A 12,334-nucleotide genomic window follows, 5' to 3' on the forward strand; every position below is an offset into this window, starting at 1 on the left:
ATATGCTGACTGAATGGAGTGCTTTGTTTATTAAGACAACCCTGGGCTTGGTGAATGAAAGACCCAGGCAGAGGGCTGTTTTCCCAAAGGAACAGCCAGCATCCTTTATCCAGTGAGAATGCTAGAGAAAGGGGCCTCCCTTCACTCTTTTTCACCTCGCACATGCAAATACACCTCCCACATGCAAATCCCTGTTAGCTAGCCAGATGAACTCACAGCAGCACACATTGACTTAAATTCAGGTTCCTCTTCGAGTGGGAGTACATTATCTGGGAGACATGGATCTCATCCACGGGAACATGAAGCACCTATGGGTCTTTCTCTTTGTGGTGGCAGCTCCCAGAGGTGAGTGTCTCAGAGATTCAGACATGAAGGTATGGGGATGCTGCATCTGAGCACATGAGTCACTGTGGTTCTCTTTGTCCCCAGGTATTCTGTCTCAGGTGCAGCTGAAGGAGTCAGGCCCAGGAGTGGTGAAGCCCTCGCAGACCCTGTCCCTCACCTATGCTGTCTCTGGATTCTCTCTAAGCAGCTACGCTGTAGGCTGGGTCCGCCAGACTCCCGGAAAGGGGCTGGTATGGGTTGGTGTAATAGATAGTGATGGTTGCACATATTATAACCCAGCTCTGAAGTCCCGGCTCAGCATCACCAAGGACACCTCCAAGAGCCAAGTTTATTTACAACTGACCTCTGTGAATCCTGAGGACACGGCCATGTATTACTGTGCAGGAGGCACAGTGAGGGGAAGTCATTGTGAGCCCAGACACAAACCTCCCTGCGAGGGGCCAGTAGCCAGATGGTCTGTAGGGGATATTCAGGACCCACTCAGCTTAGTGGCCCATCTTGTCAGCAGGTGCAGGGGAAGGAGTCAGGAAATAGTTTCTTCTCAGAAGCTATGGTTTCCCCACCTGTTCAGTGCCTCCCTAGGGACCTCCATGCATAGTGATTCTAGGAAAACTTTGTGACTCTAAAACTGACTGCTTTTCACATAAAGGAGTTTTGTCTGTTTCTCTGCAACTGTTCCAAGACAGGCTCCACAGTAATATTTCTTGATGAGACCTCTGTTTTCAACTTGGTGTACTATTTAGTGTCATTGGTAGCCAGGTTTAGAAATATTTAATGCAGGAAATTCTTCTCATTTTCAACCCCAGTCTGCTCCCTACCTTCAGATGAATTTCCAAATTTTTCATTCTCGTGAGTGCTCCTCAACCTAGGTTCACTCAATGCCTTTAACTTAGAATGACCTGGGTAATGCTGCACACGTCGATATTAGCATCCATCTATTACAGGGGTAATTTAGTGTTTCATAAAATTCTTTGTGTCATTAAGTGGATAGTTCTATTAATAGCTACCATTGATTAATGGCACTCCATCTGATGGGCCCCTGTTGTGCAGTGCTTAAGCACTGGGTTGCTAACTGGAGGTCAGGAGTTCAAACCAACCAACATCTCCGAAGGTCCAAGATGTAGTAGTCTTCTTCTGTGAACATTACAGCCTTGGAAACCCTATGGAGCAGTTGTATTCTATCCTATAGGGACTCTACGAGTCAGAATTGACTCCACAGCAATTTTTTCTTTTCCTGTTTTTGAGCAATAAAGCCCTGTTTCTGCAGTGGTTAAGCACTCAGATGGTAATCAGTCACTCAAAGAAGAAAGATGTGGAAGTCTGTTTTTTCAAGGATTTTAGCTTTGGAAACCCTATGGGGCGATTCTACTCTATATTGTTGTGGTACTGTGTATTGAAATCAACTCCATGGTAATGGTTATGTGCTGGGTATAGTGTTAAATTCTTTACTGGCATTTTATTGTTTCATCATGATAAAAGCCTTATAAACCACGTATTATGTGTTTGTCATTTTACAGACAAGGACACAGTAATTTGGAGAAATTAAAGAAAACTGCTTAGATGCTTACTCATCTATGCCAAGAAATATGCAAGACAGTTTCCTGTCCAACTGACTGGAAGAGATCCATATTGGTGAAGCATATTGAATATACCATGGACTGCCAAAAGAACGAACAAATCCATCTTGGAAGAAGTGCAACCAGAATGCACTTTAGATGCAAGGATGGAGAGACTGCGTCTTACATACTTTGGACATGTTGTCAGGAGGGATGAGTCCCTAGGGAAGGACATCATGCTTGGTAGAGTACAAGGTCAGCGGAAAAGAGGAAGACCCTCAATGAGGTGGATTGACACAGTGGCTGCAGCAATGAGCTCAAGCACAACAACGATTGTAAGGATGGCTCAGGACCGGGTAGTGTTTCGTTCTCTTGTGCATAGGGTTGCTATGACTAGGAACTGACTTGACGGCACCTAACAACGATCTTTATGGGAACCAATCTCCAGATCTTTCTCCTACAGAGCAGCTGGGTGGGTTTGATTTTTGAACCTTTTAAGTTAGCAGCCAAGCCATTAACCATTTTGCGACCAGGGCTCCAGGGGAGGACTAACCAGTAAGCAAGGCTTGCATGGGATTACATGTGTTTTCTTACAAATCTGTAGCACACAATGAAAATCCATGTGATTTTATAGATTTTAGAGAATGCACTTCATCACCAGCGTTTCCAACAGGTTGACAGGGCTATTCAAATACAGTAAAATCTTCAAAAGCTAGAAATTTTGTAAGACTGAAACCTATCAGTCATAAAATACTCCCTGGGTGTTTATGAGGTAGAATTCTTTATAAAGTGGTAGAAAAATGGTAAGCACCTTGTCAAAGGTGGAAACTAATGAGACCCAGAAAAACAGTCTCATCGATTTCCAGCTCTCAAAGGTTAGAGTGAATATGCATACATATTATATTGTTATTTGCTTACTATTTATTCTGTCAACCACAGAGGGAGGAATGTGTTGGAGTATCCAAATACAATGAAAATTTGTCTTTTTCTTTTTTAGTTCCATTAGTTAGGACAGTTACATCCTTGAGAGTTGACAACTTTATTTTTATGTAATGCCCATCTTATCCCTAATGATCATCATTTTATTTAAAAGCCTGGAAACCCTGATGGTGTAGTGGTTAAGTGCTATGGCTAATAACCAAAGGGCCAGCAGTTCAGATCTGCCAGTCACTCCTTGGAAACTCTATGGGGCAGTTCTACTCCTGTCCTATAGGCTTGCTATGAGTTGGAATTGACTTGATGGCAACGTCTTTGATTTTTGGGTTGCTATTTTTTTTATGAGTCGGAATCGACTTGATGGCAACATGTTTGGTTTTGGAGTTTTATTTAGAAGTCGACTCTGTCTGAAAATAATATTGCTACTCAAGGTTTTTTTGTTTTGTTTTTTGGTCCAGTTTTTCATGGTAATGTTCCTCTATATTTTACTTTTAACCTTTCCACATATGTGTATTTAAAGTGATTTTCTGGCAATAAAATATTTCTGCTATTGCTTTTTTTTAATTCAGTGTGTAAATTAGTTTTTAAATGGTAATTTTATATTAATTTCATTCAAATTTGTTATTCATACCTGGATTAAAATCTAGTACTTTGCTCGGTGTTTTATATTTGTTACAATTCGTTTTACTCCTTTTTTTTCTCTCTTTCTGCTACCTCTTGCTCTAACTTAACATTTAATGACACTATTTGTAACTCTTCTCTTGACATGTTATGTATTTTCTTTTTGAAAAAGATTTTAATTGGTTACTCTTCAGTTTACCATATGCATTTTTAAAACAATCTTACTCTGTCTTCAAATTGTTTTAAGCCCCTTCTTTTATACTATAAGGGTGTCCGAAAAATATACAGGTGTTGAGCCAATATCTGAATTCAAAAACAAAAGCAAAAGTTACACACAGGCATTTTATAGAGTAATACTTTACTCACATAGACAAGAGACAGAGCAGGGGTAATTTCAATAGTGGGTGCTGGTCCCCTATAGCCACCGGGTCTCATTCTACAGACGAGGCAGGGATGGTGGTCTGCACACACCCCTCTTTGTACTGCCCTTCATGGACACCATTCCCTCCCATCCAGCAACAGATATAGAAATGGGGTTGTTCAGGTGCTATGTGACATCCATGCAGAAGCAGTTTCTGAGAATGTCGACATGTGCTCAGGGCAAAACTTAAGGAATGAATTCTAGACCATGAGTTACAATGAGATGTGTTTTGGGTCAAGAAGCACAGGGAAAGTAAGTCACTCCACACACTCATCTCATCAAGCAGCCAGACCGACACATCTTGTCCTAAGCACAAAGTTCGTTTGAGGGCCACACGGAAAGGCAGCAGACTCCGCTTGGACTGTACCTTTCCACAATTTCCAATTCCTTCTCCCCATCCCTAGTTAACTTTTGAATATGTTACAAGCATACAATGCATAGTGTCTTAGTTATCTAGTGCTGCTATAACAGAAATGCCACAAATGCATGGCTTTAAGAAAGATAAGTTTATTCTCTCACTGTCTAGTAGGCTACAAGTCCAAATTCAGGGTGTCAGCTCCAGGGAAGGCTTTCTCTCTGTGTCAGCTCTGGGGGAAGGTCCTTCTTGCCAATCTTGCCCTGGACTAGGAGCTTCTTTGCGCAGGAGAATCAGGTCCAAAGGATGCGCTCTGCTCCTGTTGCTGCTCTTCTTGGTGGTATGAGGCCCCATGTCTCTCTGCTCGCTTGGCACTTTTATATCTCTAAGGACATTGGTTTAAGATACTCTCTAACCTTGTAGACCTCATCAGTATAACTACTTCTAATCCATTGTATTACATCAAAGAGACAGGATTTACGACACGTAGGAAAAGCACATAAAATGGTGGATCATCACATAAAATGGTGGACAGCCACACAATACTCAGAATCATGGCCCAGCTAAGCTGCACAGATATTTTGCGGGAACATAGTACAACTTATGACACACAGCTATTATTACTTTTTAAAGATTTATCTTTTAGAGCAATTAATACAATTCTAAGTATAACCTGTGTTTATTCCATATTTGACACTTTGTACAGATTTTGATTTCTGGTTTATATTACAATCCTCTTTCTGTAGAATATTTTTAATCATTTTTTGACTGGTTATTGTGCTAGCAATAATTTAATTCAGTTTCAGGCTATCTGAGAAAATGTTCATCTATCATTTACTTAAAAAAATTGTAGTGGTAAATGTACATATAACAAAAAAATTGTCTTTTTAACCTTTCTATATGTACAATTTAGCAACAAGTGACTTAGCATGTTGATCAACTATTACCATTACCTGTTTCAAAATTTCCCCATCACCTATAACAGACACTCAGGATATATAATTCTAGGCTGACTTTTGTTCACTCCCAGCATGAAATACATGACTTCATCATTTCATTACTTCAATGGATTTGAATATAAATCTGCTTTACTTGTTTTCACTGTTTCTCTGTAAGTAATGCAGCTTACTTTCCAACCAGGATGTTCTTTGTCTCTGGATCGAAGCAAGATTTATATTTTTAATCATTATTTTATTGTGGTACAATTGACATAGCTTAGTTATCTACTGCTGCTATAACAGAAATACCAGAAGCTAATGGCTTTAACAAACTGAAGTTTATTCTCTTACAGTTTAGGAGGATAGAAGTCCAGAATCAGGGTTGCAGCTCCAGGGGAAGGCTTTCTCTCTCTGTCAGCTCTAGGGGAAGGTCCTGGTCATCAATCTTCCCAGGGATCCTGGGTCCAAAGGACATACTCACTCTTCTTTCCTGGTGGCATGAATTTCCCCTTCACTCAGCTCCGTTCTCTCTCCATTCTCTCTTTTATACCTCAAAAAAAAGTTAACTCAATATGTACCCACAACTGCCTCTTATCCTGCCTCAATAACTTCATAGAGAGTAGGCATTTCAACACACAGGATAATTGCATCAGATCACAAAATGGGGGACAACCACACAATACTGAGAATCACAGCCTAGCCAAGTTCACACACATTTTGGATGGAGACACAATTCAATACAGAACATAAACTTTGCATTTTAACTGGCTTTATCTGTTAATATGATGACATTGATTAGATTAAAAATGTTCAACAACTTTTATCTCTACTGATTTCTAAAACGTTTTCATCATTCCAAACAGAAACTCCATATCCATTAAGCAATAACTCCCCATACTTCTCTGCCCCCCAGACTATGACAACTGCCTACCTGCCTTCTCCCTGTTCTAGGTAATTCATGTAAGAGAATTCATACACTATTTCTCATTTTGTGTTTGGCTTATTTTACTAGGTATAATATTGTCAAGATTCATCCATATCAGAACAGGTATCAGAACTTAGTTCCTCTTCACGTGCTGATGATTTTACACTGGACATATACACCACTTTTTTTAAAACAACCATCTGTCAATGTGACCTTGCATTGGTTCACTTTTTTTAAAATAATTTTTTATTGTGCTTTAAGTGAAAGTTTACAAATCAAGTCAGTCTCTCACATAAAAACTTACATACAGCTTGCTACATATTCCCAATTACACTCCCCCCCATGAGACAACAAGCTCCCTCCTTCCACTCTCTCTTTTCGTGACCACTTTGCCAACTTCTAAGCCCCTCTACCCTCCCATCTCCCCTCCAGGCAGGAGATGCCAACATAGTCCCAAGTGTCCACCTGAACCAAGTAGCTCACGCCTCACCGGCATCCCTCCAACGCATTGTTCAGTCCAATCCATATCTGAAGAGTTGGCTTTGGGGATGGTTCCTGTAGTGGGCCAACAGAAGGTCTGAGGGCCACAATCACCAGGGTCCTTCTAGTCTCAGTCAGACCATTAAGTCTGGTCTTTTATATGAGAATTTGGGGTCTGCATCCCACTGTTCTCCTGCTCCCTCAGGGGTTCTCTCTTGTGCTCCCTCTCAGGGTAGTCATCGGTTGTGGCCGGGCACCATCTAGTTCTTCTGGTCTCAGGATGATGTAGTCTCTGGTTCATGTAGCCCTTTCTGTCTCTTGGGCTCATTATTATCTTGTGTTCCTGGTATTCTTCATTCTCCTTTGATCCAGGTGAGTTGAGACTCATTGATGCATGTTAGATGGCTGCTTGCTAGCATTTAAGACCCCAGACGCCACTCTTCAAAGTGCGTTGCAGAATGTTTTCTTAATAGATTTTATTATGCCAATTGACTTCGATGTCCCCTGAAACCATGGTCCCCAAACCCCTGCTCCTGCTTCGTTGGCCTTTAAGGCATTAGGTTAATTCAGGAAACTGCTTTGCCTTGTTTTAGTCCAGTTGTGCTGACCTCCACTGTGTTGAGCGTTGTCCTTCCCTTCACCTAAGGTAGTCGTTGACTGCTATCTATTCAGTAAATGCCCTCTCTCTCCCTCCCCTCTCTCATAACCACAAAAGAGTGCGTTCTTCTCAGTTTAAACTATTTCTCAGGATCTTATAATAGTGGTATTGTACAATATTTGTCCTTTTGCATCTGACTAATTTGGCTCAGCATAATGCCTTCCAGGTTTCTGTGTGTTATGAAATGTTTCAAAGATTCAGCACTGTTCTTTATCAATGCATATAATATATCATAATTTATTTATCCAATCATCCACTGATGGGCACCTTGGTTGCTTCCATCTTTTTGCTGTTGTAAACAGTGTTGTAATAAACATGAAACATGGGTGTGCATATATCTGTCCGTGTAAAGGTTCTTATTTCTCTAGGATATATGCTGAGGAGTAGGATTGCTGGATCATATGGCAGTTCTATTTCTAGCTTTTTAAGGAAGCACCAAATCGATTTCCAAAGTAGTTGTACCATTTTAGATTCCCACCCACAGTGTATAAGTGTTCCAATCTCTCCACAGCCTCTCCAAGATTTAGTATTTTGTGTTTTGTGGATTAGTGGCAGCCTTGTTGGAGTGAGATGAAATCTCATTGTAGTTTTGATTTGCATTTCTCTAATGGCTAATGATCTTGAGGATTTCCTCGTGTCTGTTAGCTGCCTGAATGTCTTCGTTAGTGAAGTGCCTGTTTATATCCTTTGCTCATTTTTTAATTGGGTTGTTTGTCTTTTTGTAGTTGAGTTTTAGCAGTCATGTAGATTTTAGAGATCAGGTGCTGGTCAGAGATGTCGTAGTTGAAAATTTGTTCCCAGTCTGTAGGTGGTCTTTTCACTGTTTTGGTGCAGTCTGTAGATGAGCATAAGTGTTTGATTTTTTTGATTTTTAGGAGCCCCCGTTTATCTTGTTTCTCTTCGGCATTTTTAGTAATGTTTTGTGTTCTGTTTATGCCACGTATTAGGGCTCCTAACATTGTCCCTATTTTTTCTTCCATGATCTTTGTCATTTTAGATATTATGTTTAGGTCTTTGATCCATTTGGAGTTAGTTTGTGTGCATGGTGTGAGGTATGGGTCCTATTTCACTTTTTTGCAGATGAATATCCAGTTATGCCTACACCATTTGTTAAAAAAACTGTCTTTTCCCCAATTAACAGACACTTGGCCTTTGTCAAATATCAGCTGCTCATACGTGGATGGATTTATATCTGGATCCCCAATTCTGTTCCATTGGTCTATGTGTCTGTTGTTGTGCCACTACCAAGGTGTTTTGACTACTGTGGTGGTATAATAGGTTCTAAAATCAGGTAGAGTGAGGCCTCCCACTTTGTTTTTCTTTTTTAGTAATGCTTTACATATCCGGTGTTTCGCCCCCTTCCATATGAAGTTCATGATCTGTTCTTCTATCTCATTAAAAAAGCCTTTGGAATTTGAATCGGAGGTGCATTGTATCTATAGATGGCTTTTGATAGAATAGACATTTTTACTATGTGAAGTCTTCCTATCCATGAGCAAGGTATGTTTTTCCACTTCTGTAGGTCCCTTTTAGTTTCTTGCAGTAGTACCTTGTAGTTTTCTTTGTATAGATCTTTTACATCTTTGGTAAGATTTATTCCTAAGTATTTTATCTTCTTGGGGGTTAGTGTGAATGGTATTGATTTGGCAATTTCCTCTTCAATGTTCTATGCACCCTATCATTGGGTACATAAATTTTTTTTTTTTTTATCTTCCTAGTAAATTATCCTTTTAATTATTATATATTGTCCTTCTTTATCCTTTGTGGTGGATTTAACTTTAAATGTCTATTTTGTCAGAAATTAATATTGCCACTCCTGCTCTTTTTTGATTGTTGTTTACTGGATATATTTTTTTCCATCCTTTGAGTTTTAGTTTATTTGTGTCTCTACATCTAAGGTGTGTCTCTTTTAGGCAGCATATAGACAGATTGTGTTTTTTAAATCCAGTCTGCAACTCTCTGTCTGTTTATTGGTGCATGTAGTCCATTTACATTCAGCGTAATTATCGATAAGTATGTTTTTTTTTTAGTTTAGTGCTGCTATTTTGATACCTTTTTTTGTGTGTTGTTGACAATTTCATTTTTCCACTTACTTTTTTGTGCTGAGAAATTTTTCTTTGCAGAATGGGTGTTCCCCCTTTTCATAGTAGTTGAATTTATTTTTGTTGAGTCATTATGTTTATCTTGGCTTTTGTTTTGAAGTATGGAATTGTTAGGCCTCTTTGTGGCTACCTCAATATTTACCCTTTTTTGACTAAGTAAAAACCTAACTTGTATCGCCCTACATCGCCGTGGTTTCCTCTCCATATGTAAGATCTATGCTTCCTGTATTTATTCCCTCTTTATTGACTATTGTAATCTTTTACATAATGACATCAATGATCGTCTTTTGAGCAATTTTTTTTTAATTAATCATATTTTGTTTTTGTGATTTCCGTATCTGAGTTGATATCAGGATGTTCTGTCCTGTGACCTTGCGTTGTCTTGGTATCTGAGATTATTGATTTTCTGACCCAAGAATTTCCTTTAGTAATGCTTGCAGTTTTGGTTTGGTTTTTGCAAATTCTCTAAGCTTGTGTTTATCTAGAAATGTCTTAATTTCACCTTCATATTTGAGACAGAGTTTTGCTGGATATAGGATTCTTGCTGGATATAGGATTCTTGGTTTTTCTCTTTCAGTGCTCTATATGTCATCCCATTGCCTTCTTGCCTGCATGGCCTCTGCCAAGTAGCCCGAACTTATTGTTATTGATTCTCCTTTGTAGGTGACTTTTCATCTATCCTTGGCTGCTATTAAAATTTTCTCCTTATCTTTGGTTTTGGCAAGTTTGACGATAATATGACTTGGTGGTTTTCTTTTGGGATCTATCTTGTATGGGGTTCAATGAGCACCTTGAATAGATATCCTTTCATTTTTTACGATGCCAGGGAAGTTTTCTGCCAAGAGATCTTCAACTATTCTCTCTGTATTTTCTGTTATCCCTCCCTGTTCTGGCACTGCAATCACACACAGTTATTCTTCTTGTTAGAGTCCCACATGATTCTTAGGATTTCTTCCTTTTTTAAAATTCTTTTATCTGATTTTTTTTCAAATATATTGGTCTCATTTGCCTTATCCTCCATCTCCCACACTCTACATTCCAATTCCTCAATTCTGCTCCTCTGACTTCCTATTGAGTTGTCTAATTCTTTAATTTTACTGTTAGCCTTTTGAATTTCTGAATGCTGTCTCTCTATGCATTCTTGCAGCTTATTAAATTTTTCACTATGTTCTTGAATAATCTTTTTGATTTCTTCCACTGCTTTATCAGTGGGTTCCTTTGCTTTTTCTGTAGATTGCCTCCTTTCATTTCTGAGGTCCTCCCTGATGTCTCGAAACATTTTGTATTTTTTTTTTTTTTTTTTATATTCTACATCTGGCAATTCCAGGAATGAATCTACATCTGGGAATGATTTTGATTCTTTGATTTGGGGAGGTTGTAGAAGCAATCATGGTCTGCTTCTTTATGTGATTTGGTATAGACTGCTGTCTCCAAGCCATCTATAAGATACCATAATGTTTTCTTTTGTATTTGCTCACTGAGTCTTTTCTTCTTGTTTTGTTTTGTTACAATACACCCAGATGGGCTAATAGATTGCACTGTCTTGATTGCTGTAGCTTTTGAATCACTTCTGTCCTGTTACTATCTGGCCTGGGCTGTTACCTGGTACATAAGCCTATAAGTCCATTCACTATTCTTGAATAGAATCAGCTCAGGTGTCCTGGTACCGGGTCACGTAGTGTGTGGTATATGCTCTCACCTATTAACTTAGAGGAGTAGTGGTGATGGTTGTATGCACCAGTTTCTAGTAGCGGCAGGAGGTCACACTCAGAGGAGGGCAGGATGCTGACAGTCTTCCCCCAAGTATCAGTGAGGTAGGGGTGGCTCTATTCTCTAGAGTTCTCTGGTGGGTGGGCTCTGCAGCTGTACCGTAGGCACCCAATGCTACAATTAAGAGACGTAAGATGAGATGATGTTCTTGGATGTGCGATCTTTGGATGCTAAAGCTGAATCCCAGGTTGCACTTCTCTGGCCAATCCAAATAACCAAAGTCTCCACTTATATGGGCCACTCCTGTTGGAGTTACCATCTCCTCCACTTTTTTCTTTGTCTCCATCTCAACTATGGCCTGGTCAAGTTCTAAAAAGGCCAGGGTCCTTTAACAGCTGCAGTATGGCTGTCCTGCCCCATAAATGGCCAAGTTCTTTGGGGAACTCAGATGTGCATGAGTTCAATAGTCTCTATATTTTGAAATTCCCTGAAGTTCACCAGAAACACACATCTACAATGTTACTGGGCTGGCACCCATGAAATGTAGAAAAGAAACCAATCCCTGAACTCCTAGGCCAATGTCTAAGGAAAGTAAGGAAGAAATAAAAAAGAGGAAAAAAACTGGTACTTTTTTTTATTTCCAAAATGTGTACAGCAATCATTACCAAAGTCCTAAGTCCATTATTTCTGACTATAAAGAGAAAAGGAAAAAAGCAATAGTAATCCCCATGAAGACATTGATTATTTCAGGTTTACCACTGATATAATATATTGTGTTTGTACCCTCACAAATTAAATTTCCTTGAAGCGTTTTCATTTCCCACCCATAATTTGTGAACTAGGAATAGGCTACTGCTTAAGAACAATCTCGAAGATCACATACTATGTTGCCTATTTCCTTTTGCTGTGTATGTTTTCCAGCATGAAGTTCTAATCACACACTTTTTTTCTCCAGCATTGTATTTCTGCTTGGGGCTGTCAGGAGGTTGTGATGTGAGCTGACTCATAATACCCTGGAATATAATCCCACAAGGAAGGGATTGTGTGTTTGATTGGTTTCTTGGTAGGCCATTTGGAAGGTTGGTAATTTGATTCACTGATTTTTCCTAGGTACAGAAGAGTACCTGGTGTGTGACTGGCTCTCAGATCTCCAAGTGAATGAATGAGAGCCAATCAATCAATGCAGGTACATTGGGGTTCTGTGACTGATGTAAGATTGCATATGCTGGAATCTGGGGAGGTTCCAAACTCAACCCACACATGTGGCTGCCATCACTTGCACCTCTG

The 12,334-nt window shown here is 39.6% G+C and overlaps 1 gene segment (V, D, J or C); it reads left to right on the forward strand.

The window, feature by feature from the left end:
* The first annotated feature begins 278 nt into the window (after positions 1-278).
* On the forward strand, positions 279-12,213 carry LOC104846681 (immunoglobulin heavy variable 4-38-2-like). The segment is given in 3 exon segments: positions 279-345; positions 430-753; positions 12,158-12,213. Coding segments are annotated over 3 exon segments (447 nt in total).
* The last annotated feature ends 121 nt before the right edge of the window (positions 12,214-12,334 follow it).

The sequence above is a fragment of the Loxodonta africana genome, chromosome 21, assembly GCF_030014295.1.
Source record: "Loxodonta africana isolate mLoxAfr1 chromosome 21, mLoxAfr1.hap2, whole genome shotgun sequence".
NCBI classification, from domain to species: Eukaryota; Metazoa; Chordata; class Mammalia; order Proboscidea; family Elephantidae; genus Loxodonta; species Loxodonta africana.